This window comes from Mesoplodon densirostris, chromosome 15, assembly GCF_025265405.1.
Source record: "Mesoplodon densirostris isolate mMesDen1 chromosome 15, mMesDen1 primary haplotype, whole genome shotgun sequence".
NCBI classification, from domain to species: domain Eukaryota; kingdom Metazoa; phylum Chordata; class Mammalia; order Artiodactyla; family Ziphiidae; genus Mesoplodon; species Mesoplodon densirostris.
This window is the reverse complement of record NC_082675.1, coordinates 25,645,085-25,672,151: the sequence shown is the minus strand read 5'-3', so window position 1 is coordinate 25,672,151 and position 27,067 is coordinate 25,645,085. Positions and strand designations below refer to the sequence as shown.

The 27,067-nt window shown below is 50.5% G+C and overlaps 1 protein-coding gene across 3 annotated transcripts in view; it reads right to left on the bottom strand.

Annotated features, from left to right (window-relative positions):
* Nucleotides 1–1,538: 1,538 nt before the first annotated feature.
* The window catches only part of SPECC1L (sperm antigen with calponin homology and coiled-coil domains 1 like), a 123,933-nt gene continuing 98,404 nt past the window's right edge, over nucleotides 1,539–27,067 (bottom strand). For all 3 annotated transcript variants that reach the window (XM_060118451.1, XM_060118450.1, XM_060118452.1), the window contains 3 exons: nucleotides 5,551–5,667; nucleotides 4,945–5,004; nucleotides 1,539–3,522 (listed from right to left, as the gene is read on the bottom strand). In XM_060118451.1, coding sequence (XP_059974434.1) covers nucleotides 3,433–3,522; nucleotides 4,945–5,004; nucleotides 5,551–5,667 — 267 coding nt within the window. In that variant the 3' untranslated portion in view covers nucleotides 1,539–3,432. The remainder of the gene's footprint in view (nucleotides 3,523–4,944; nucleotides 5,005–5,550; nucleotides 5,668–27,067) is intronic.

The following is a 27,067-nucleotide window of genomic DNA, read 5'->3' as shown; positions in this document are numbered from 1 at the left end:
ACCCCAATAATGCAGACATCACCAACCAAGGGCTCCTGGGGCCTGCCCTTGCCCTGGGCCTGGCACAGCTGGGGTGGCACAGACTGCAGGCCATGTCCAGTCACCCTCTGCCCCTCCCCACAAGCCCCCCAGCTCCCAGCCCTTCCTGCACACCCAGCCTGCTCTCCCAAGTGCTCCCCACCAAGGGAGCGGGTCAAGCCCAGGGAGCGTGGAGCCCTGTCCTCTGTGCACCCATGCTGCCTCCTGCACCAATGACCCGGGCAGCCCAGCGAAGTCCTGGCCTGCTGGGGCTGGCACTCTGGCCAGCGCTTTCCCAGCAACCTGGGGCCTGACGATAACCTGCCCCTCACCCCGACACAGCATGGGGCCTGCAGGCACCAGAGCCCTGATGTCTGTCCCTGTCCCCTGCTAAGGGGCCACCTCAGACAAAACCCGGCCAACCCTGGGCCGCAGGAGTGCTGTGCCGTGGGAAGCCAGGCCTCCCCAAGCCCAAGAGGACGCTCCCTAGTCTGCCCAACCGCGCCGGAGAGGCTCTGGAGATGAGGAGTCGGTCTGCTACTGAGGCAGCTGGCACAGCAGGCAGGAGTGTTCTGGGGAGGGACCCCACCCTGTGGGGCAGCAGCTAAGACAGCAGAGCTTCCACCACTGCCCAGGGTGCCGGGTGGGGTCCCCCACTCCTGCCGCCACATGCAGGGCCCACAGGCCCGTGTCTCAGAGCCTGGGGCCTTGGCTGGGCGACTTCCCTGCAGCAGCCAAGGGAGGGAGCTCAGTGTCTTCGGCCCCGGCCACATAGCCCTGGCCACACAGCTGCTGAGTGGGGAGAAGCCGGGCCACCGCTCTCGGACACACACACACCACCACTCAGCTGGCGGCTCTGGGCCTCCTGGGGAGCGAATCAGTTACCAGATGAAACCCTGACCCTGGGGAGGGGGTCGCAGGCCTGGGAGGGGTGCCCAGGTCTGCCAGTGTGAACAGGAGGGGACGCCACGGCCTCTGCACGTGACCTGTGTCATGTGCAACGTGACGAGGTGCAGCAATGTTCCCGGCTGTGCTCTGTGGAGTCACTGTCATTCCACACAAGATGCCCAGGAAGAAAAGCTTGATTGGTTGGGTGCCTGTGAGTGGTATAATTATTGATTTTTTTCTCTGTAATTTTATACGTCCTCAAAATTATCTCCAAGAAGACACATTTCTAAAAAACCCCAGAAAACCTCAAGGCACCCTCCCCAACCCAGAGCAGCACATGTCTGGGCCACAGGTGGGGGTTGTGGGGGCAGCTCAGGTGGTGCTTCTGGGGCCTGGTGCCCGTTACAGAACCTCCGCGGTCACAAGGCTGCCCAGGCTGCATGGCTCACCTGGGCCATCCCACCCCAGACGCAGGCAGATGGCCAAAGCCTCCCCTGCCACACCCCACTCAGGCCCCCCGGCGACGTCTCCTGGCCTGTGGGCTCAGGCGCCCTCCCTGCCACAGCCAGTCCCCAGAGGTGGCGAGGGTCCTGTTCACAGCGACCCAGAAAAGCCCAAGCCTGATGTGTCACAACAATTTTAATACATTCAAGAACATTTAATAGAACAAAAACTTAACAGTATCATCAGTCAGCAGAAGCTCGTGGTCAAGAGAAAACCAACACTGGTCCTTTTGCAGTAAAGCTTGTGCTTGAAGGGAGGAGGCAGGATGTCTTCCTGGAGACTTCGCAGCAACTGCCACTGGACCCAAAGCACATCACAGCACCACTTCTAGGAACAAAGGACCGTCCAGGGTCACCCCTTAAAGCCAACAGTACAAGGATCCTACCAGGAAAAGCGAAATGTCTTGCTTCTGGAACCTTGTCAGCCGTGGATCCATGTGGAAATCGTGGGCAGCTCGGCCACACGGCCTGTTGTCAGAGAGGCGGCTGGGCACCCAGGAAGCCCTCTCCCTGCAGCCCCCTCTGCCCCGTCACCAACCCCGGGGGCCGAGGCCGGGCAACACCAGCCCATCAGCAGTGGCCACGCTCCTCCAGAGGACACCGGCGACCCCACCACCCCCAGGCCCTGCAGCAGGAGCCGCCAGGGACAGCGGTGTGAACTGCAGACCCAGGAAAGTCTCCATTGGCCAAAACAGCCGCCTCACATAATAAATAGGCAAAAATGTGGCCGCAGATCAGGTACACAGGCCACCATAAGGGCAGATGAGAGAAAACCCAAGAGGAGAGACACTGAAAAGCAACAACTCTCCCCTGACAGTCACTCAGCTGACAGCACAGGTGCCCAGCAGGGCAGCAGATGCAATGACAGAGCCTGTCAGGGAGGAGGGGTCTCCTGTGTGCTCTGGGCTGGGCGCTGCTCTGCAGCTGAAAACAGGCGTTTCACCAGGAGCCTCCCCGGGGGTGGCAGCCGGTGACCTGGGCCAGCGGGCTGCATGTACAGCCCATCTCACAGTCGCCCTCTGTCCTGGGCTGTCGACTCGTCCAACCCGATCTTGAACCTCCTGCTCACACATGGAGCCGCAGCCCCCAGGCTGGCTGGGCGGCCTCCCCGAGCCTCCGTCTCACATTCTGTGGGGCAACGGCCGCTCTTCCTCCTGCTTATTTGTGTTCTGGAAGTGCAGGTCTCGAGACTGTTTGACCAACAGCGGCTCCCCGTTCCCAAGAAGGGCTGAGAGTTGTCATCTGGATGGCGGCGGCAGCCTCGCCTGCAGAGCTAAGGCACTTTCTTCCACCCCAGCCAGGAGGGTCACTTCCGAGCGACTCAGGGACTGAAATCGCACCATCTGGGCCCCTTGACTTGTTCAGCTTTTCCTCCTGTTTCTTGCGACGTTGGTTCTGGCTTTCATCACCTTATGTCCAGATTTTGTGTTTTATCGCTACACTTACCAAAACAACTTAACTTTGGTACTAAGAGAACAAGAGCCATTTCCCCCAAGTATTGCTCATAAGAAAAAAAGAGAACTCCTTAGGAAAGATTCCTTTGTCTGGAACCCTGAGGTTGGTGCTGGGTTTCCGAGCCCCTGGAGCTGAAGATTGGCAGAGCCTGAGGGCGGGGGGCACGGTCCATATTGCCGGCGAGGATGCCCTGTCACACAGGAGGGGAACAGGGGCCTATCAGGTACCCATTCCCCCCACCCCAGCCCAGTTCTCAGGGGCGAGCAGTTGAGGTGCTGCAGGAAGCTTTCACAACCTAGGGAGCTGCCCGCGCACGAATCCCCTTCCCTAGGTTGGACCGTGAGTGAGCCTTTCCTCCCGCCCCAGTGCTAATGGTTCCCCAATCTCTCCAGCAGGTCAGCGTGTGCGCGGGGCCCTGGCCGCAGAGGCCAGGTGGAAGAGCCTGGCCCAAGCGCAGGCCACACAGGCCGAGTCCCCCGCCTGCCGGGGGCGGGGCTCACACGCTGCGGGGCGGCCAGGGGCAGAGTGAAGGGCGCTGCGTCCGGGGTGACCGTGGGGCCTCGGGTGCTCAGGTCTCAAAGTACTTGTAGATGGCCGTCACATAGAGCATCACGTTCTGCCAGTCCGGCCGCTCGGTCCCGACCATCTCGTTAATGTCCTGACAGAGGAGAAGAGGCTAGTTAGAGCCCGGGTTGCCTCCCAGCCACAGCACCAAGGGCTCTGGGGTTGGAGGCCTCCTTCATGGGACTTTTGTCTGAGTCTCACTGCACAGGTCAGCGGCCAAGTACCCAGGAAGCTCCTCGCCCTGGGCGTAGGCAATGTCCAAGCCTCCCGCCCTGCCCAGGGCTGCCCCTCAAGGCTGGAAGGGGCTGGTCTCCTCTGGGGGAGGGGGAGTTGGGCCCTCCTCCCCACCTGCCTCTCCTCGCTAACCCCTCCGGCGTCACCTCTGAGTGTGCTTCCCACCAGGTACTGCCTGCCCCACGGTGGGCAACCCCCTGAAGCCCCGGAAGCCACAGTTCTGTGTGTCCTGTGTGGGCCCCATGGTCGGGGAGACATCAGCTGATGCTGCCGGGAAGCAGGCGGGGGACCCTGGGCTCTGAGACATGCCCACGAGGCCCCCACGAAAGACCTGCTGTCCTTGCAGGGCACTGCTCCCAGGGGTCCCATGGGTGCGAGACACAAATGAGCACCAGAGTCAATGGGATGGGGAGAAAGAACACATGTATGTCCAGTGTAAGAATCTCAACGGAAAGTTTTTAGGGTGGGGAAACTGCCTGCTTATATATCAGAATTTTACACATGGTGTAAAATATCCAGATAATGAGAAATATTTCAACGACTGTAATTTCTCTCTCTATATATACAATTGAATAGAAGCCACTCAGAAACACGTATTTCTGTGAATTCAGAAGACATATTTATGGAACTCTACACAAACACTCTTGCAGGGTAAAGATGAGTGCAAATATGTCTTCAAAGCTATCGGCTGTCACAAGGCAGGGTGATGGGTAACCTCGGGGTGGGAGGTGGCACTGGGGGTTCCTGACCTGGCCCTGTGGGGTCCTTCACTCTGTGGACCCCCAAGATGTGCAACACCCCCGTCACATTAATTTCATCAGCATCTCAGGGCGTGGAAGTCTCTGGCTTTGCATTTGGACGAGGTATTTTCCCCCTGGAAGTCAGACTTGGTGACGAGGCAGGAGCCCCCACGGAAACACGTCTGTCCTGAGCTACTGTAGCCCAGAGCACAGCCCTGACCCCAGGGCTCCTCCGCCTCCCTTCCCCCCCTTGAGAAGTGCTCTGGGGCCTTGCCCTGCCCTCCCCTGCCTCTACTTTGACACCCAAGGCAGATCTGCTGGAATGTGCTTTTGACAGAGAAACGTGACCACCCCCCACTCAGGGCACTTCCCTGGGACACTTGACGGGAGGCATAAAGAGTGCCGGGCAGGGGACCATCTGCACCCCACCCGCAGGACATCCTTGCGGCTGGTGCAGGGCCCGCAGGGGCCCCAGTCCCCACCCAGCAGCCTCCTGGTCACCAGGCCTCCCAGGGGTCTCTCCTCAGGGGTCGGGGGCTCACCAGTGTGGACTTGATGCCGACACTCTCGGCAGCCTGGAAGGCCAGGGTGAAGTTCCTCCGCTGGAAAAGAAACCATGTGACGGGTGCGTGAGCGGGGCCGGGGAGGGCTGCCTGACCAGCCCAGTCCACACCCGTGCCCACCGCCCCGCCCCTCTGGTGACCAGCTGCGGAGTGACCCCCACACACTTGTTCTTTCCTCTCCACACAGGAGGGTCACTTTTCACACATCAGCTCTGAGCCGCCCAGCACCCCCAAAGCTAATAAGCAACACCTGTGAAATTGTTTCCTCCCCGTGAGGGTCTTCAAAGGTCGTCTGAAGGGCAGGAGGGGACGATGCGGGTGCACACCAGAGGGCTTGGGCCTGGGTCCTCTCCCAGTGCCCACCTGGGCAGGGCTGCACCGTGAGCCGGTCATGGCTGGACGTGGGGAAGGTGGCCTGGCGTGGGTGGCGCTGCCCAGACCACTCTCCTCAAGAAGCCCTGACCCTCAATGTCGTTCCCCAGAGAGGCCACTGGGGTGTGTGAGGAGCCAGCAGCTTGCCCCACCACCGCCACCGCCATGGAGGGCTCTCTCCCCATCCTCGCCGCCTGCCCTCCATGGCCTCACCTTATCCTGGCTATTGAGCTCCTGGTAGGGAATGTGGGCAGGCAGGTACGTGTGCAGGAGAGCACAGAAGGCCAGCCCGTCGTTCCAGCTGCTGCTAAAGTTGGTGATGTCGATATTCTGCAGGAAAAGAAAGAAAACGTGAGCAACACACACCGCGGGCTTCTCAGGAGATGGCCGAGGGGGGCGGAGGCCCCCAGGCCCAGCAGGCTGAGCCTCTGCAGGAAGCACGGCAGGCTGGGGGGCTGGGGGCCAAGCCCAGGACCAGCTGGTGTCAGTGACTGGCCCCCACCCTGCACACCAGATCGCTGCAACCACAGGAGCAGAAACTTGAGCTACCCAAACCCTGACCTGGGAGGACACAGCCCTGGGGGCTGGGGGCTCCGCCTCTGGGGCACCGGGGGGCCAGCAGCGCTGTGTTAGGAAGAGCTGTGGTCCAGCCTCCTCCCCATCATTTACAGGACATCACAACCCCTGCACTCTGAGGACCAGCCGCCAGCCTGTACTCGGTGCCAATGACCGGGGGGTGGGGGGTGGGGGTGGGGCTCCCACAATGCATCTCCGAGAACCACCTTGACTCTTTGAGGGGGCACCTACTCCATATTCAAATTAAATTGTTCACAACTACAGAAGAAACACGTCATTCAGAGTATTTTATTATATGATAAAGCAATTCAGCTAGAAAGTAGCCTTTACCTTTATTTGCAAGAACCCTTTTGAAGCTGAAACTCCACAATGAAATTTGGAAATTCACACGCTTCATGAAAATGCCACAAACTGAAAAAGAGAGCACCCCAACCCCCAGCACCTCCTGCTTCACGTCTTACTGCTGTTTCATGCAGCCTTCAAATGCACGAGTCCGCTTCCTGGGTGACCGTGCTCGAGGTGGCAGTCCTCACTCCCCAGGAGCAGCGGCCAAAGAACAACAACGCTATTCACCTCCATAGGGAGTTCTACAAAGTCTGCCGGCCCGACCCCCTCACAAAACTGACACCAAGTAGGGCCCAGGGACAAGGGCGGGTGGGGAGGGTGGGGCTCTCCTGACAAAAGCAGCAGGTAAGTGTGGACACAACTCTGTCACCAAAAGGAAGCGTCTAGCCCTGACTGCAGGCACCCAGGACGCTGCCCTCTGGGGACTGCTCAACCACGACCCTCTGAAGGGCAGCAGCTCTGGGGGCAGTGATCCCAGAGGTCACTCCCTCAGTGGCCCCCAATCTGGCCTGGAGGCCTTGTCCATAAACTGTGGTGAGGAAGGTGATCAGGTTAAGGTGCAAAGGGGTGCAAATCTGCTGACAGCCCCAGGGAGAGGCGGCGGTAAGGTGCGCTGGCCGTGGGCCACCAGCCACTCAGTGACATCACCGCCCCCCTAAGATGAGGCCTGGGCAGTCCCCACACTTGTGACCATGAAGATACCGCCCCGACAGGCTGGCTGCCCTCACAGGCCTCTGCTCTGGCACAACCACAGTTACGGCCATGGCCAACCGGCCCCTTTGATGTCATCGGGATCTCAGGAAGCAGCCAGCGGGGGCGCTTCAGCCCCACCTGGGAGGAAGCTAGGACCAGGGAAGGAAGTCACCTGTCCAAGGTGTGGGGCTGGTGGGTGGGAGGACAGGGCCAGGAACCCTGGTCCCCAGCATCCTCCGGGCCGTGTGTCACTTTAATTCTCATAAACCCCAGAAGCGTTTTTCCATGAGGAGGCTCAGGTCACAGATGATTCCTGTGGGATTATTCCTCCCAGTCATCAGGTCCAAACGCCCTGACAAAAGAGCCAGGACACTGGTCACCATCGCATGGGCAGCAGGGAATGAGCTCCTTCACAACGTGTCCCAGCTCCGTACGGGACTGAGTGTAGCTTACGGCAGCCAGAGGCTCCGACCCCTGCCCGCGGGTCACATGCACGCCTGGAGGAAAACAAATCTCTACTTCCTGCCCCTAGGCCTGATGTGGCGGAGCCGGAGCCGCCTACGTGCCTGGCCTCACCGGCCCGAGGCAAAGGCCCCGGCACCGGAGAAAGCAGCTGTGCCCCAGCTTCCAGCTGTGGGAACTCGGCCATCCAGCTTCCTCCAAACAGACCAGACCCCCAGCCTGGACCCCGCAGTCAGAGCAGCACCTCGTGAATGAGGCACCCCGAGGAGACAGCGGGCCTGGGGCCCCAGGGCAACGACGGCCAATTTCCAAATCAAAACAACTGAAACCGAGACCACTGTCCTGCCCCCTGCGAGATGGAGGGGGCCTGGCCAGTGCGGCCCCGGCCCATCCAAAGATGCTGGGGAAGCAGCCAGGCCCTGACACAGGGGTGGGCGGGGAGGCGGTGAGGCCTGCACCCTCTGCTCCCATCTCACCATCTACTTCAGTGTTTTTCATGTTCGGGGCTGAAAAATCAAACTATTGATACTATGAAATAACACAGACGGGACACAGAAAAGCATGGAGACAGCAAGGCTGTCTCCAAAGCTGAAAAGCACAGGGAAGGTGGGATGTTCCCAGCCTCCTGTCTGTGCTCTGGGCCCCACGGCTGTCACAGCGTATTAATAAAAGGACAGGATCCATAGAAAGAAATAAATGCACGGAAAGGTACAAAAACTGTATGACATTGCCAGAGAAATGGCCGTTCCCACGGGAGCCAATCCCTCCCACTACCGGCTGTGCCCAAACAGGGACCACAGGGAGCTCCAGGCCCCCGAGGTGAGCAGTGGGCAGGGGACCTGGGCCCCACCCCACACGGTTTCCAAGAAGAGCGCAGATAATAAGCTCTCGCAAAATCATTCAACACCCAAGGCGGGAGGGACGTCGGCTCTACGACCGCTCATCGCAAAGCAACTCAAATGCCACAGGGACGTGCATGGACCGTCTCTGCAGGCCTGTGAGGACACCAGAGCCGCAGCCCTCCAGGGCGGTGCAGGAGACCTTGGCCTTGGAGGGAGCCACAGTGCTGACCCCCAGCGAGACACCCACAGGCCTGCAGGCAGGGGCCTGGGTATGAGTCATCTGGGGCTGAGCTGGGAGCAGGGGACATCAGGGTGGTGAGTAGGGAGGAGAAGTGAGGGCTACAGAGGCTCCGGAGAAAAGCAAACTGGACTTGGGGACTGACTGGCCGTGAGGAAGGAGAGAGCCCGCAGTCTGTGCTGGCAGAACTGGACAGCAGGGTCCTCCAGTGACGCACGGCTCACTGGGGGGAGGTACTCCCGACAATTACGTCTGTGGCACCCAGGGAGGTGCCTGGTGCTGACACGAGGGTCTGCAGCTGGGGACGCAGCGTAGGGGGGTGGCCGGGGGTGGCCGGAGCGGACAGTGCGCAGGAGGGAGGCCTCAGACCAAGCCCCTCAGTATAAGGGCCAGGCAGAGGAGAACCGCCTTCAACGGGACACAGGGGAAGGTCTGACAGGCGGGACAAACCAGAAGCCAAAGGAGGAAGCATCAGAACTGGGAGGGGTCAACAGCATCAGTGCTGCCAGAAAGCCCACTGGAACAAGGCAGTGCTCGGGGTGCCACTGGTCACAGTGAGCAGGTCGCCAGAGGAGGAGCACCACAAACCACAGCACAGGGCACATCATCTGCACAGCCTCGCAACTCTCACAGATAGACTTCTTCACGTATTTCCTTCACAAAGTTGTCTAGAAATGGAATTTCTGTTTTCAGAAAGTGGTACTTCCAGTGAAGAGGAAGGTCCTTGACTATGAGACCTGTCTTCCAGTGTGTTTCTCTCTGAAGCAGCTGCAGGGTCAAGGACCTTCCGCCCTACGGGCCCTGACACCGCAGCTCTGCAGGTGGCCGGCTGACCCCTTTACAAAAAATACTCGTAGAGCCAAAACTGGTGCTTTTTGAGGGGAACGTGCACACTAACGGGAGGACTTTCTTCGCACTATTCACAGGCAGTGCCAAGCTCTCTAAGAATGAAACAGTTTTCTTTTAAAATAGAGACATAGTAATTATAATATAAGTTGCTAATTAATGAATTCAGATTTCGCATTTAGCTTTCAGGTGTCTTCAGGGCTTTCCTACTGCACAAGATAAGTCCAAGTTCGGACGAAAACAAAAGGGTTACGGGACGAGCCAGAGCAAAAGTTCAAAAAAAGCCTTGAGGGACTTCCCTGGTGGCGCAGTGGTTAAGAATCCATCTCCCAATGCAGGGGACATGGGTTCGAGCCCTGGTCCAGAAAGATCCCACATGCCGCGGAGCAACTAAGCCCGTGCGCCACAACTACTGAGCCTGCGCTCTAGAGCCCACAAGCCACAACTACTGAGCCCACGTGCCTAGAGCCTGTGCTCTGCAATAAAGAGAAGCCACCACAGTGAGAAGCCCGCTCACTGCAACAAAGAGTAGCCCCCTCTCGCTGCAACTAGAGAAAGCCTGCGCACAGCAACAAAGACCCAACGCAGCCAATAGATAGATAGATAGATAGATAGATAGCTAAATAAATAAATAAATAAATAAATAAATAAATTTATATTAAAAAAAAAAAGCTTTGAGCACAGACTCAAATGAGGTGCTTCACTCCATTTTCCTTCCATCCAGGAAGGGCTGACGGTGATCTGTAGGCAGATGGCTGTGGCCTGTGTGCAGGGCCCTCAGCTGCCCTCTTCATCTCACCAGAGCTCAGACTCCCCTGGCCCCCGCTGCCCTCGGCGGGCAGCTCCCCGAACTGGGACATGTGCCCTCCCTGATCCTGCGCCCTTAGATGCACCCTGTCCCCGCCTGTGGCGGCAGGTGAGTCCCACCTCTGTGCATCGAGGGTTGAGGGCTGGAGTCTGAGAGCCAAGAAGTTACAGAAATTTCCACAAAAAAAGATTAAGAATAGGTCATAAAACATCTTAAAATGTTTTAATGTGTCTGAAGTTTAATTAAGGGCCATAAAATGTACCCCCAAATACCATATAGTTGTTAAGGTTCTGATCTATTTAAGGAAATGCCATTTTTGGGGGCATAAGGCAAAGGGCCAAAACCCATGATTAATCTCTGCAACACTCATGGCACCACTTCCTTGGCCGTCTCAGCTGCCGTGGTGGGATCCCCCCGTGACCGTGACCATGGCCGAGTACACCGCCCGCCTTCGGGAGGCAGGACAGAGCCACAGACAAACCCCTGTCCACGGGGCCTCGAGGCCTCAGCCCTGGGCCGAGGGACAGGGTTTGGAGGGTGTTAAGGAATCTGGGTGAGGAGGGTGGGAGATCCAGTGCCTAGAAGAGAGGGAAAAGCCACCAGGAGGCGGGTTTTAGTGCTCCAGGAGTGACTGCTAGCGGGAGGCCCCAGAGGCCCCGGGAGGAACATGCAGTAGCCTGCTGATGCTGGGGTGCCCGCGCTGGCTGCACATCTGAGGTGCTGCCTGGGGCCTCCATGCTGTCTCCTGTTTGAAGTTGAGCCAGGCTCTGCTCCAGGTCAGGGGAGGGGAGAGGAGAGGAGCGGGGAGGTGGCAGGGGTCTGGGAAATCTGAGGCCCGCTCGTCACGATGTCCATGTCGGGGCGTGTGTAAAGTGGGAGGAAGGAAGGAAGGATGCCAGGGCAGGCAGCCCAGGGGGCCAGCGACCCCGGAGACAGGCCTGTATCTTGTGCCCTGTGCGGGGAGGGATTCCAATAAAGGCCTCAGAATCACGGGCAAAACCTTTTCAAGGTGACACCTCTCAGCCGTCCGCCAGAGAGGCTGATCCGGCTGGTCTGGGCACCATTCTCCATAAAGTTCCCCAGATGCCCTGAGCGTGCAGCCAGGAGACAGGACCACCGACCCGAAGACCAAAGGCAGCTGGAAACATGATGGACGGGACATCCCAGCACGAGGCCTGGCTGGGCCAGCTGGACCTCACTCAGGACCCTGTGTGCTAGGGAACCAGGCCAGGATCAAGCACTAGACGGAACCTTCCTGACCAGACTCGACATAAGGCAACCAAACAGCCGATGGAGGAGCCTATCTGAAAAGAGGAATTACTGGGACAGACGGAGCAAGACCAGCACTGTTGGGCGACCATGATCAGCAGCGGTAGCGAGCTGGCCCCCCTCTCCTCTACCTGGACGGACGGACACAACTCCACCTGAGGGGCTTCTGCTGGAAATCTGAGCTGGAATCAGATCCAGCCTCGAATCTACTACCAGTTTACACCAGGGACAGCACTGCAGGGCTGTCAACACCAAACCTAAAATGCAGATGCTCCACAGGACACAGTCCAGTTCCTTCCAAAGACAAACTGAAAGGAAACAAAAAGAGGGATGGGAGTTTTAAGATTAAAACAGACTTAAAAGAGGCATATTATCCAAATGCAACGTGTGAACCTTATTTGGATCTTAAGTCAAGGAAATCAACGGTAAAACTGACCATGATTCAGTTGGGAAGTCTGACCTCTGTCCAAATATGTGGTGACATTAAATGGCTGGACCCTGCTTTGGAATCACCAGGCAGGGGTGGGAGAGCGAGGACTGTGCGCTGACCACCTGGGCCTGGGCGGTGTACTGAGTGTCCTTTTACTATTCTCACAGCTTTAGTGTGTATTTGAAAATTTCCATGAAAACCAAACAAACCTACAACTCAATGACAGACAAACAACCCAATGGCCCAAATATGAAAATGGGCAGAGGATCTGAACAGACATTTCTCCAAAGTCGACGGACAATGGCCAGCAGCACAAGAGAAGACACTCAACGCTGTTGGTCACCAGGGAATTGCAAATCAGAACTAGGCTGAGCCACCACCTCATACCGCCAGGATGCACAGTACTCAGAAAACTGAAAACAACAGATGCTGGTGAGGATGTGGAGAAACCAGAGGCCCTGTTCTTGCTGCTGGGAACGTAAGACAGTGCAGCTGCTGCGGAGCAATGTGACGACTCCTGGTCACTTACACGTAGAATCACTGTGCGCCCCAGTGAGGCCACTCCCTGGGGACAAACCGAGAAGACCTGAAGATGGCGTGGACACAAATCCCCCACACGAGTGTCCACAGCAGCACAGGAGTCCGAAGGTGAAAGCAACACAAATGTCTACCAACCGGAAAATGGATAAACAAAACGGGGAGCATCCCCACGATGGGGTGTTTTCGAGCCACAGAAAGGAACGACACATGGTACAAAGTGGATGAATCTGGAAACATTACGCTGAGTGAAAGTGAGACACAAAGGCCACAAATTATATGACTCCATTTATATGAAACACCCAAAATAGTGAAATCCAGAGACAGAAAGCAGATGTGTGGCTGTCAGGGGCTGCGGCCGGGAAACAGTTCCAGATGAGAAGTTCTGGAACTAGAAGGTGCTGACAGACACACAAGAGTGCGAATGTACTTAATGCCACTCAACTGTAGACGTAAAAATGGCTAAGATGGTATGCTTTACATTATGTGTATTTTACTACAATTTTAGAAATTGTTTGATGTTCGGAAGTAGTTTATGCTCAGTAAGTCTGTACACCAGGTAGGCCTCACAAGCAACTAACTACCCACAAGCGTTTACTGAAGAAGTTACGGCTCACATGCAATGACTCACGAGTGCATTTTATGGGAATTTACTACGGCCCTGGCCCTGCTCTAAAATTTTTTAATTTCTTAAAAACAAACAGTTAAAGGTAGAAGCAGGGTATCAGTCTGCTTCCTTTACCACCAGGATACACCAAGCACTCTGCCAACTCAAAAGGGACCTGACCCACCACCCATCCTGGGGATGGCTGTCCAGTGTCCTGGGAGGGAAGGGGCCGCACTGACCTGCAGTGATGCGGCCTGACGTGCTCAGGGTGCGAGCACACATCCAGGAAGCAGCTCTAACTATGCTGAAGTTCCATAGAGTCCAAGGTAGAACCATGCACCACAGGCTTAATATGCTGTAATAACTCTTTTCAGTCAAATGAACCTATTTTGAGGGGACACTTCATGTCACCCTAAGGGACCGGATTGATGTCCCCATATTTCCCATAAACCCCTCCCAAAGGAAACTTTTTGTGTTGGAGCACACAGGTGAAAATTCAGGAAATGGCCACCAGGCAGGGACGGTCAGCAAGAGCCCTTGGTGAGGTCAGTTAAGTCATGAGCACTGGGCAAGTCCTAGCAGTTTTATTAGCAGCTTAGGAACTGACTCTGCCTTTTCTAGACTGTGTCTAGCTCCGGCAGGGTTATCACTCACTAAAATGCAATTTCAACCGAAGGAGACAGTACTCCCAGCTGTACCTTCCCTGTGTGTGCTCTGGGGGGGCGTGGGCACGGAGGGAGAAGGGTGGCTGGTCCCAGCCCCAGCGGCCCAGGGGAGTGTTTGAGGAGGAGAAGGAGCACTCCCGAACTTCCCAGGACGGCCTCTTCCAGGGTGTTCTCGGGACAGAGGTCACCAACCTTGTACTCAGGCTCTGGAACATGGACGCAGTGCAGTCTGGGTGCTGCAGCCTCGAGGGCCGCCCAGCACGAGCAGCTCCGACTCGTGGGGGCCCCTGTTCAAATGCCTTCTCCGAGGAAGGGCCCTCAGTCTAGCTGGAGCTCCTGGGGCAGCTCTCAAGGCTCACTCTCCCCCGGCTTACGTCTCAGTTGATGCCTTCTACCGAGCTGAAGGCTCCCTCTCTGCACAGTAGGAGGCATCGTGGGTTTAGGGTCCCAGGGACCTGGGGCCACTCCTTACAAGCTACAGGGCTGTGGGCATACAGTTTAACTTGGAGGAGTCTCAACTTTCTCATACACAAAATGGGGAAAAGACCCAATTACGAGGATTTAATAAAGTGCCAGCTAGAGCTCGCAGGTCTCGCTCGGCCCCTCATCTGGCCTCCTGAGGCAGCGCTGACCACCTTCCATGACACGGACGGGCGCAGGCCAGGGAGGTCCCGCTGGGTCCAAGTCCCTCTCCTCTAGTCAACACCCAGCCCCTGGGGACCCCTATTTGGGCCGGACATGAAAACTGACGGCTCCGTGAGCGGCCCGTCTCTGTCGTGGGACCACAGCGCCTATGGCCCGAACAGCACCGAGCAACCGGTTTTCCGCTTGGGCTGCAGCTCCGCGAGCGGTTGTTCTCCACCAAGCACCGAGCAGAACCCTGGGCTGCTCTCAAGGCCCTCCGCAGAGGCTGCTCCAGAGCTGGCTTAAGAGCAGTCTGAAGGGAAGTAGAGAAAATCCAGGAAAAAAACGCCTGAGGATCTGAAAGCTTCAGTGTAGCAATGGGCTTTAAAAAAAAAGTTTCAGCTTCTAAACATGAGGGCTGCTGAAAATAAGACAACACTTTATAAAGCATAAAGGACAGACACAGAGTGCACCTAGACTCGTTCAAACACCTTACACTTGAAAAATATAACTTATGCAGAAAAGGAAACTACCACACAGAGACTGCAGCACAGTATTAATCCATCAGAGCAAAGGCGTGGACACAGCCCTGCTGGGACCCCGGCAGGCAGGGTGCCCATGGGGACGCACCGCCACCCTCCCAGCCCTCAGAACACCTTCGGAGGCGCTGAGACAGAAGGAGAGCCTAGCCTGGCAGGACCACGGACAAGTCTTCCCGTTTCTGAAATCGCAGGGAACGCGTCTGTCTGACCCAGGATACCAGGACGCCCAGGGGCCAGGCAGCCCGCACGTGAAAGGGCCGTGAGGGAAAGAAATGATCCTGGGACAGAGCCGCTCAACACAGCACGCTCACCTCAAGATGAACTCACTTCACTGCCTCCAGCAGGAACTGCTGCTTTCAGATCTGTCAGTGGATTTGTTTCTACACCTACCAGGTACCGTTCTGGCAGAGGGAAAATGGCCAAACATCTAAAATAGGGAACACAGACGGCTGTGGCACCACCCTCTTGTATTTCTCTCCAAAGCCCCAGCTCAATGGTTTACTTACCTGCCCTTGAGGGCAACAAGCAGAGGCAAGTAGGAAAACGCTTCTCTCTGGACCCCGTGGTGGAGCGTGACTACCCCTTGTCCGTCCTGCTGGGGCCCTGTGCATGGCGCTGGGCTCCTGAACTCCCGGTTCCTTACTTTTCTGGTTTTCTTTTGCATACAAGTTGGTTTCTTGGTATAAAACATGTTAGGATGCAGCCAGAGAGAGAGAGTTGAGGGCCACGAGGAGGGATACGGTGTCGGTAGAAGTCTAAAGGTCGCTCACGCCTGGAGCCTTCGTGGCACAGTAGTGCACGCTTGTGATCACAAATCTGAGTCATACAAAAGGCGGTCTTATGCCTAGGAAAAGGCATAATTTTAAAAGGCTTGGAAATATTATGTTTCAAAAATAATGTTGGAAGTTCCTTGAAGGCAAAGGTCATGCTCTAGAGGGCATTACATCCCTCCTTGTATTCAATGACCTTGTGACGGACACTTCACCAAGAAGGTACATGAACATATCCCAAATAAGCACAGGGAAAGACACCCAACACCATTAGTTCACCGGCACCTGCAAAAAACCAAAACCAAAACCATACACCTACGAGAGGACAGAGGCCGACCGTGCCCAGTCCTGGCCAGGACAGGAAGGAATGAGGGCCCTTGTGCACGTGGGGGAGCAGAGTGGGTGCAGCCACTTGGGAAGACAGTCTGGCAGCTTCTTAAAGAGTTAAACCTATACCGACCTCATGATCCAGCCAACCACTTTCAGATGCCTCTACAAACGCCTGCACCAAATGTTCACGGGAGCTTTCCTCACCACAAGCAACAACTGGAACCAGACAAATGTCCACCAACAGCCAAATGGATAACAAATAGATATATGCAACAATATAAATGAATCTCAAAATAATTATGCTCAGTGAGAGAAGCCAGACCCCTCCCCAAATTGCACACACTATGATTCCATTTATACAAAATTATAAAAAATGCAAACCCTGCAGGGACAGCAGATGAGTGGTTGCCTAGGGACAGTGGCAGGGGTGGGGCGGGACGACCGGCATGCAAAGGCGCCTGAGGAAGCTTCCGAGGAGGTGGAGATGCTCATCTCACATGGGGATGGTTTCACAGGTGTGTTTCATCAACTTGTAAAATGTAAATATGTGCAGCAGTAGTGTCCATTTTGTACTGTACAGAAACTCCAAACCACTGTGTTATGCATCACAGTGCTGTGGGTCTACTATACTTCAAAAACGAACAAACAAACGCACAGAAAAGCAGATCAGATTTGTGGTCACCAGAGGTGAGGGTGGGGGAGGGGGAACTGGAGGGTACAAACTTCCAGTTTCAAGATAAATACTAGGGACGGAACATAAACATGATAAATAGAATTAACATTGCTGTATGTTATATATGAAAGTTGAGAGAGTAAGTCCTAAGAGTTCTCAACACAAAAATATTTTTCTCTTTTATTTTGTATCTATACAAGACGATGGACGTTCACTAAATTTATTGTGGTCATGGTTTCATGATGTACGTAAGTCAAATCATTATGCTCTACACCTTAAATCTATACAGTGCTGTATGTCAATTCTACCTCAATAAAACTGGAAGAAAAAATATATGTAGTAATAACATATGTCAATTCTACCTCAATACGTTTGTTTAAAAAAAAGGGCATCCCAAAGCCACAAACACGTTCAGATTTAGGTACTACACAGGCTCTCTCAGTTTTTAAGCTTTTCCTCTTATTCCTGGTGTTTTGGAGTTTTATAACTGAATGCAGTGCAGGGTTAAACCATGGCAGAACCCGCCCCAGGCCAGCGACTTACGGGAGGTGCTGTCTGCTGGACACCCAGGGTGGGCTCCAGTGAACCCCTGGGCACCTCTGCTTGCACAGCGGGAATCCTTCACCTCTTCACTGACTGTCACTGCTCCACCCAGGCTGCCTCTCACCTGTGAGCCAGTGTTTTTAAAAATCATTACCAGGTTCTGACAAGGTTCACATCACATTATTAGCATCTCTACTTCCTTAAATAAGACAAAGCCATCTCTGTGGCAGCCTGGACTCTTGAGAAACAACAGCCTGATGGTATTTCTGCCCTGCATCCTCTTCAGAGCCTCACTGCCCATCAGGAGGTGGGGTCTACTTCCCTCCCCTGGAGCCAGGCAGGCCTCTGCCCCCAGGTCATGAAAGGCGAGGGGCCGTTACCTGTCCCTCTCTTGGGACATCTGCCCTTGGATCACGGCCAGCACGCTGTGAGGAAGCCCTGGCCACAGGGAGAGGCTGCACGGAGGTTTCCGGTCACAGCCCCAGTGCAAGTCTCAACCACCAGAGGCGTGAGGGCGGGAGCCTGCGATGGAGCAGAGGTGAACTGCGCCTTCTGTGCCCTACCCACCCCCACCGGACCTTTAAAAGCCAAGTCAACGCCATGCTTACTGCAAGTCACCCACTCTTGGCGTGGTGCCTGTTACACAGCAGATTACAGACCAGCCTCCTTTCTCCTGGGTCTGAAGAGCCCAACTGGAAAGGAAACCAGGTTCTCTTTCCTCTTCCCTACAGAATCTAATGGTTAGTTACCCTTTCTATAGTTATATGTGTACCACGAGGCAGCAATGGAGCATCTTCACAAATAATCTCCTTCTACAAATGAAGAGGTACCTAAATTTCCCAAATGACCTCAGGCTAAACTCGTTTGTGAAAACGCAGAGCATCATGTACATAATGAAATTAACCCGTCAAATCTCAACTCCTCTGTGGACTTCACATCGTTATGCTGGCACCCCATCCAAAGTCAATGAAGCACAAGAAGGAAAAAAAGGCTTCTCACGATGTAAGGGAGTAAGGACTATGCATGCTACCAGAGATGATACATAAAGATTATGTGACCCAGACAATTTAATGATTCTGCTTTTAGCAAAATAATTAAGCAGTTCTTGAAAATGTTACTTTTCTGATTTGTCTTCTATTTCTCAGCATTACTCATAAAATAAAAAGACCGACTTACTGGAAACTTACTGGAGTCTGGGGCACTGCTGGGGAAGCAGGACAGCTTGGTAGGAAGAGCCTGGGGCTGGGTGTCGGGAGACCCTACAGCAAGAGCTCAGGCTGCAAGCACCCCGCTGGCTTGCAGCTTCCTCCCTATGGAATGGAAGCCCCATCTTCACGATTTCTAGGGGCCGTCTCAAGTCTGACTTTCTCCAACTTCTGAGAATGGAATTTTGGATGCTGATTCCGATGAAGCACTTCAAACTTTATCTAAGCAAATGCACTCCTGAGACAAGTATCTTAAAGCTAACTAAGAGCGCTTGGTGACCAAACCGTCGACCACACTCAGCAGGTTTCTCTCTGTCCTCATGGGAGTTACACGGGAAGAAGGAAGGGCAGAGGAGCAGGACCCCGAGTCACGGAGTCTGTGACTCCGCGGAAACTGTGGAAACTCCGTGGACCCCTCCCACCTCTGCACTTGCACAAGCCCATCCTGTTGGTGAGGTCACAGCAGGCATATCTGAGAGGCTGCTGCTTCTGTGTACTGACCACGGCTCCGCCCGGCAGCTGGAAGGTCAGCTCTACTGAACATCTTCCGGAATGTATGGACCCCGAATGTGGCTCTGAAAGACGCTCCCAATAAGAAAGGCGAGAATCAGTGTTTAAGAACCAGCGCCGTGTGTGATTCCCACACCCTCTCACCTGTGTAGGAAAACCTAACTGGTGTCACAGGGGGAAACCTGACTTAGTGTCACCTACCTCACACTAAAACAATGATCACACTAATTTATCTCAATGTTACTAAGCAATTAATTTAAAAATTATAGCCCTGACATTTCTGGAAATAGAGGTTAACAGTCGCTGTCAAATCATGTTTAAACAGAACACAAGAAGTACATCGTGATTCTGGGAAAACTCTGTTTCCCAGCTGCTATGTTTGGCACTAAGAGGAATCCCTGAAAACAGTAAGCCGTTCTCTCTCTCCACCGTGACCGCCGTACGGAGCCCAGCCCAAGCCGAGCGCGCTCTGCTCCCAGGGGCGCCTGGTGGGCAAGTGACCTTGCTCGGCTGCTGCAAGCTTTCTGGATGGAGACGGCGTGCCATCGGGTCAGAGGACAATTAGACTAGCAGCTTTAATCGCTCCACTGGAGAGAACCTGTGAGTGTATGCAAGTCCACATAAAGAACGGGTGGGACCACAAATCTGGCCATTCTTTTCCCCTTTGTTCAAGTATTTTAAACCCCTGGAACACAGTGATATTTACAAACAATAAGATCTTTCTGTATGGGAACTTAGTTTCCATGCAAAGTGACAATGTAAAACAAAAAAATTTAGACTTCCAACCTAGATCTGATTCAGATCAAAACCCTTATCTACTGCCTGCACCTTTTTTATTTTTAACTCTGGGAAGCCGTCCCTGTGGCCTGAGACTCCAGATACAGCAGAGGAAATCAAACCAACTCTAAGCTTTGCTCTGAGCTTCAGGGATCCTGAATGCATTCTTCCAACTGTACCCTATCCACTGGCAGAGCCCCTAGCTTTCCTAACCTCCTGTTCTGCCCTCCCCAACGCAAGCACTAACTCCAATCACAAAGAGAGGATGTTAGGAAGGTGGAAGGGGAGAGAGAGAAGGGAGGATGGGGAAAGTGGCACTTGTAGCGTCTTCCTGAGAGAGACTGAAGACCTCCTTAAAAAGGGAGGGGAGTATCCACAGCAGTAACGTTCCACCCGCACTCTCAGGCCAGGGGAGGAGGGGTTGTGTGTAGAGGAGCTGCTCTCTTCCCCGGCCCCTCCCAGCATGCAGTGACCAAGAAGCACCAAAAGGAACCTGGGTCTCTGGGGCCAATCTCTCCCAGGGATGAAAGCTGCCTTTACAGCTTCCAAGCAGTGGCTTGGGGAGGGTGCAGCACTGGCGCCCGGGCCGTATAGGCAGACACCAGCACGCTCCCCGTGGACACGGCACACGGCCCAAGGAGGGAACTTCCTTTCTCCTACTTTCTACAGACAATCTACTATTTCAAAGGAGCTGGGAAGGACCAAGCTATTTTTATCTGGCCATTCATTCTCACTCTACTCTCTTCAACCCACAGGGACACACAATTCTGGGAGAATTTGTTGCTGCTTACTGAAAAAGCGTCAGGAAATAAAGAAGAATCCCAAAAGGAAGCATGCTAGGAGACTTCCAGCTGTGGTGGAGCAGAGGCCGACAAATCCTCTCCTAAAAAAACATGAAACTGGACAAACTGGTCAAAAATAATCATTTCAGGACTCTGGAAATCAATCAAAGGAAATAAATTAAGAAGCATTATTCATGAAAAGGGACTAAAACTTCCGGTAGAACAGAAAGTCTGTGGCTCTCTCACCAGAAGCTGCCCTCATTACTGTTCTTCTTTTAGGTTTTTTAAAAAATAGCATTGTATAAAGGAATAATTATAACACTGTACTATTGGGTTTATAACACAAATCTAATATATATTGACAATCACAGCACAAATGAAGAGCGAGGAAATGGGGCTACACTGGAGCTATATTTTACCAAATTAAGTCAGAAAAACCTTAAGTAAACTCTGGTAAGATGTACATTGTAATCCCTAGAGTAATCGTTAGGAAAATAACTTAAAAAACAGCAATATGGTAATACTCAGCTATATGCTACCTATCAGAAACACACTAGAAAAACATACAACATGTTAAACTGTAATCAAAATAATCAAAATAATAATATTTTGTAATCAAAATAAAGCCAGAGTGGGTGTATCAGACAAAGAAGACTTCAGAGCAAAGAATATTATCAGGGATAAAGAAGGTCATTTCATAATGACAGAGGTCAACTTCTCATCCTTAACATTTATGTACCCAATAACAGTTTCAAAATACACAAAGCAGAAACTATTAGCACTGCAAGGAGACAGAAAATCCACAACTTCAAGTCAAGACATTCCAATACCCCTCACTCAACAGCTGACAGAGCAAGGACACAAAGCAGCTGAAGATACAGAACATGTTGACAACACTCTCAACCAACAGGCTCTAACTGACATTTGAAGAACATTTTTTCCAACAACAGAAGAATAGTATTTTAAAAAACTATATACCATGTTCTGGGCCACAAAATGAGTCTCAAAAAATTTAAAAGAGATTCAAGTCACAGAGAGTATGTTCTCTGACCACAATGGATTGAAGTCAGAAATCAATAATAGAAAGATCTCTGGAAAATCCCTAAGTGTTTGGAAATTAAATAACATACTTCTATATAACCCATGGGTCAAAGAAGAAATCAAAAGGGAAATTAAATTAGTAAGTATTTTGAACTGAATGAAAAAGAATATACCATATATCAAAGTTTGTGGGATACCATTAAAGTAATAAGTACTTTGGTGGAAATTTCTAGCAGTAAGCATCTATAGCAGAAAAAACCTTCAAATCAAGACAACTTCTACCTTAAGAAACTAAAGAAGAGCAAATAAAACCCAAGGTAAGCAGAAGAAAACAAAAAGACCAGAGTACAGATCAATGAAACAGAAAAACAAAAACATTAAAGAAAATAAATAAAATTAGGGACTTCCCTGGTGGTGCAGTGGTTAAGAATCCGCCTGCCAGAGAGGGGTACATGGGTTCAAGCCCTAGTCTGGGAAGATCCCACATGCGGCGGAGCAACGAAGCCTGTGCACCACAGTTACTGAGCCTGTGCTCTAGAGTCTGTGAGCCACAACTACTGAGCCTGCATGCCTAGAGCATGTGCTCTGCAACAAGAGAAGCCGCCACAATGAGAGGCCCACTCACCGCAACAAAGAGTAGCCCCTGCTCACCACAACTAGAGAAAGCCTGCGTGCAGCAACGAAGACCCAATGCAGCCAAAAAACAAAACAAAACAGAACAAAAAACTGGTTCATTGAGAAGGTAAATTTGATAAACCTTTAGCTAAATTAATCAGGAAACAAGAGAGAATATACAGACTGCAATATCAGGGATCAGAGCAGATACAACACTTCAGATTCTACAAATATCTAAAAGATAATAAGGGAATATTATGACCAACTTTATGGCAATAAATTCAACAACTCAGATGAAATGGACAGATTCCTTGAAAGACTCAAACAACCAAAGCTCACTCAAGAAGAAACAGATAACCTGAACAACCCTAGAGTTACTAAAGAAATTGGATTTGTCGTTAAAAACTTTCCCATGAAGAAAACCCCCGACCCAGGTGGCTTCACTGGGGAATTCTACCAAACATTTAAGTAGGAAATAATACTGATTGTACATAAACTTTTCCAGAAAAATAAAGAAGAGAGACTTCTTAACAACTCATTCCATGAGGTCAACATTACCCTGGTACCAAATCCTGCTAAAGACATAAAGAAAACTGCAGACCAATATCCTCATAAACATAGATGCAAAAATTCTAAACAAAATTTTAACAAATCAACAAGACAGAAAAAGGATAATACATCATAACCAAGTGGAGTCTATCCCAGGAATACAAGGTTGGTTTACTACTTTTTAAAAAATAAATCACCTTAAACAACTGGAAGATCAAAGAAGTCACAAGGAAAATCAGAAAATAATTAAAGACAATTGAGGGACTTCCCTGGTGGTGCAGTGGATAAGACTCCACACTCCCAATGCAGGGGGCCCAGGTTCGATCCCTGGTCAGGGAACTAGATCCCACATGCATGTGCAACTAAGAGATCACATGCCACAACTAAGGAGCCTGCGAGCTGCAACTAAGGAGCCTGCCCGCCACAACTAAGACCCGGTGCAACTAAATTAATTAATTAATTAAAAGACTCAGTTAAAAAAAAAAAAAAGGAAACTCTGGCCCCCAGATTAGATTAAAAAAAAAGACAATTGAAAATTAAAACACAACATACTAAAACTAAAACTTATGGGACACAGCAAAAGCAGTGTTGGGGGAAAATTTATAGCTATAAACTCTTAAATGTTCAGAAATAAGAACTCAAATCAACAAACTAACTAACTTTACATCTTAAGGAGCTAGAAAAAGAACAAATTAAACCCAAAAGCTAACAGAAGGAAGGAGATAATAAAGATTAGAACAGAGATAAACAAAATAAAGAGTAGATAACAGGGCCTCCCTGGTGGCGCAGTGGTTGAGAGTCCGCCTGCCGATGCAGGGGATACGGGTTTGTGCCCCGGTCTGGGAGGATCCCATATGCCGCGGAGCGGCTGGGCCCGTGAGCCATGGCCGCTGGGCCTGCGCATCCGGAGCCTGTGCTCCGCAACGGGAGAGGCCACAACAGTGAGAGGCCCACATAACGCAAAAAGGAAAAAAAAAAAAAAAAAAAAGAGTAGATAACAGAGAAAAATCGGTAAAACCAAAAGTTGGTTCTTTGAAAAGATCAACAAAATTGATAAAACTTTAGCTAGAAAGACTAAGAAAAGGAGAGAAAACTCAAATTACTAAGATGAGAAAGTAGGGGCATTACTATTGATTCTACAAAAATAAAAAGGATTATAAGAGAGTACTATGAATAAGTGTTCACCAGTAAGTTGGATAACCCAGATGAAATAGACAAACTCCTAGAAACACAAAACCTATCAAGACTGAATTATGAAGGAACAGGAAATCTGAACAGACCTTTAACTAGTAAGAAGATTGAATCAGTAATCAAAAACCCCCCAACAAAAAAAGCCTTGGAATGGATGGCTTCACAGGTGAATTCTACCAAACATTTAAAGAAGAAATAACACCAATCCTCCTCAAAACTTTTCCAAAAATTGAAGAGGAGGAAACACTTCCTAACTCATTCTATGGGGCCAACACTACTCTGATACCAAAGCCAGACAGAGACACTGTAAGAAAACAAAACTACAGAGAAATATCCCTTATGAACAATGATGTAAAAATCCTCAACAAAATACTAGCAAACCAAATTCAGTAGCATATTAAAAGGATCATACGCCATGACCAAGTGGGATTTATTTTTGGAATTCAAGGATAGTTCAACACATGAAAATCAATGAATGAAATATACCATATGGACAGAATGAAGGAAAAAAAAACACATGATCATCTCAATTGATGCCGAAATGGCATTTGACAAAATCTGGCATCTAATCCTGACTAAAAAACAAAAACAAACAAAAAAACCTTTCAGCAACCGAGGAATAGAAGGGAGCTTTCTCAACCTGATTAAGGCCATCAACAAAACCTGGAGCTAATGGTACACTTAATGGTAAAAGACTGAATGCCTTCCCCCTAAGATAGGTATCAGCAAACTATGACCCTCTTGCCTATTTTGACTAAAATTTAGGCACGCCTATTTATTTATGTATTGACTTATGGCTAATTTCAAGGTACAATGGCAGAGTTGAATAGTTGCAACAGAGACCTATGACCCACAGAGTCTAAAATATTTACTGTTAGGCCTTTAAGTAAAACTCTACTGACCCCTGCCCTAAGACCAGTAACAAGACAGGGATATCTGCTTCTATTCAATAATGTACTGTAGTTTCTAGCCAGTACAATAAGGAAAGAAAAAGGAATAAAAGGCACCTAGATTATAAAGGAAGAATTAAAACTGTCTTTAGTCGCAGATGGCAAAATTGTCTATGTAGAAAATATGATGGAATTCATAGTTTCTCCATTTTTCATTAAGTACTAGTTACCTAGTACTTATAACCCAGAAAGCCTCCTGTGACCTCCTAAAAGGTTAACCATTATTGTGACACATATTAGACTAATCTTGCCAACTTCTGGGGTTTCAAGCAACCCAAGATTGTTAACAACCTCATACATGTCTTTTGATGAATGCACGTACACACTCCGGTTGAGATATACCTGAGAGTGAAACTGCTTGCTCATATGATATATGAATATTCAACTCCAGCAAACACTTCCAAATAGTTCTCCAAAATGGCTGGAACATTTTCCAACCCCATCAGCAAGGTCTAAGTGTTCTTATTCTGCTTCTTTCCCAACATTAGGCATTATCAGCTTTTTGAATTAGGCATTCTGTGTCTAATCTGCTGTAGCATCACCTCATTGTGGTTTTAATTTGTATTTCCCTGATGATTAATGACGCTGGGCATTTTTTCAGCTGTTTATTACCGGCCATTGGATATCCTTTTTTATGAAGTGCTTGTGAAGTCTTCCTATTGGGTAGTACAAGTCCTCCAGCTTTGTTTTCCAAGACTGCCCGGGGTATCTATCCAAGTGGGTTTCCATATAAATGTTAATCAGCTGGTCAATTTCCATTAAAAAAAATAAAGAAAACCCTGCTGATATTCTGATTGGGATTACATTTACTTTATAGATTATCTGCTCTTTCAATCAATGAACTTATTAGCACATCATGCCATTTACTTAGGTCTTCTTTAACTTCTTACAATGATATTTTATATTCTTCTGTTCTATACATCTTGCATTAGATTCATTCCTATGTACTTGAATTTTAAAATGCTAATAAAAATGAAATCTTTAAAAATTTTTGTTTGATTCTTATGTTTATATCTGCATCTTTGTTAGATTTTCTATATCATAATTATGTCTGTAAATAAACAGTTTTCTATCTTTCTTTCCAATCATTACACTTTTTATTTCTTTTTCTGCCTTACTGCCCTAGCTAGGACTTTCAATACAACAGTGAAGAGAATTGAGAGCAGTCTTCTTGCTTTCCTCGTTTCTGACAAAAAGCTCTTGATGTCACAATTAAGATTGATGTCTTGTCTACTATTTTTTTCTAGATACCTTTTATCAGAGTAAGGAAAGCAGCTTCTATTCCTAACTTGTTAGAAATTTGTTCCTTTAAAAAAAATTAAAGAGTGAAACAGCTGCTGAATTTTATCAAATGCTTTTTCTGCATCTACTGATCATATCTATCCTTTCATTTTGAGACCTTACTCTGAAGGATTTTAATTCTTTGAAATTTTTTGAGACTTGCTACATAAGGCTCAGCATATGGCCCATTTTGATCAACATTCTGTGGCCAACTGGAAGGAATGGGCAATCTGCAGTTGTCTGGTGCAGCATTTTATAGCTGTCAGTCAGGACAAATTGGTTAACTGTGTTACTCCAATCTTCTATAGCTTTATGAAATTTCTGTTTGCTTCTACTAGTTACTGAGAGAGGTGTGTTAAAACCTCCAAATATGACTGAGAGACTGTCTTTCTCTCCTTTCAGTTCTGTCAGTTTTGCTTTATGTTCTTTGGGGCTATGTTATCAGGCACATATGAGTTTAGGATATGTCTTTCCCATGACTGCCTTGACTACTGCAGTTGTTGCTATTTTTGTTTTGATCCTTTTATCATAATGAAGTGCCATCTTTATCTTTAGTAATATTTCCTTTTTTTAAAAAAATTAATTTATTTATTTACTTTTGGCCGCTCTGGGTCTTCGTTGCTGCGCACGGGCTTTCTCTAGTTGCAGTGAATGGGGGCTACTCTCTTCGTTGCGGTGCGTGGCTTCTCATTGCGGTGGCTTCTCTTGTTGCGGAGCATGGGCTCTAGGTGCACAGGCTTCAGCAGTTGTAGCATGCAGGCTCAGTAGTTGTGGCTGGTGGGCTCTAGAGTGCAGGCTCAGTAGTTGTGGTGCACAGGCTTAGTTGCTCCACGGCATGTGGGATCTTTCTGGACCAGGGCTCGAACCCCTGTCTGTTGCATTGGCAGGCGGATTCTTAACCACTGCACCACCAGGGAAATCCCTAGTAATATTTATTTCTGTGACAAGTACTTTGTCTGATGTTAGTATAGATCTCCCAACTTTGATTAGTGCTTGCATAGTATCTTTCCCATTCTTTCATCTTCTTCA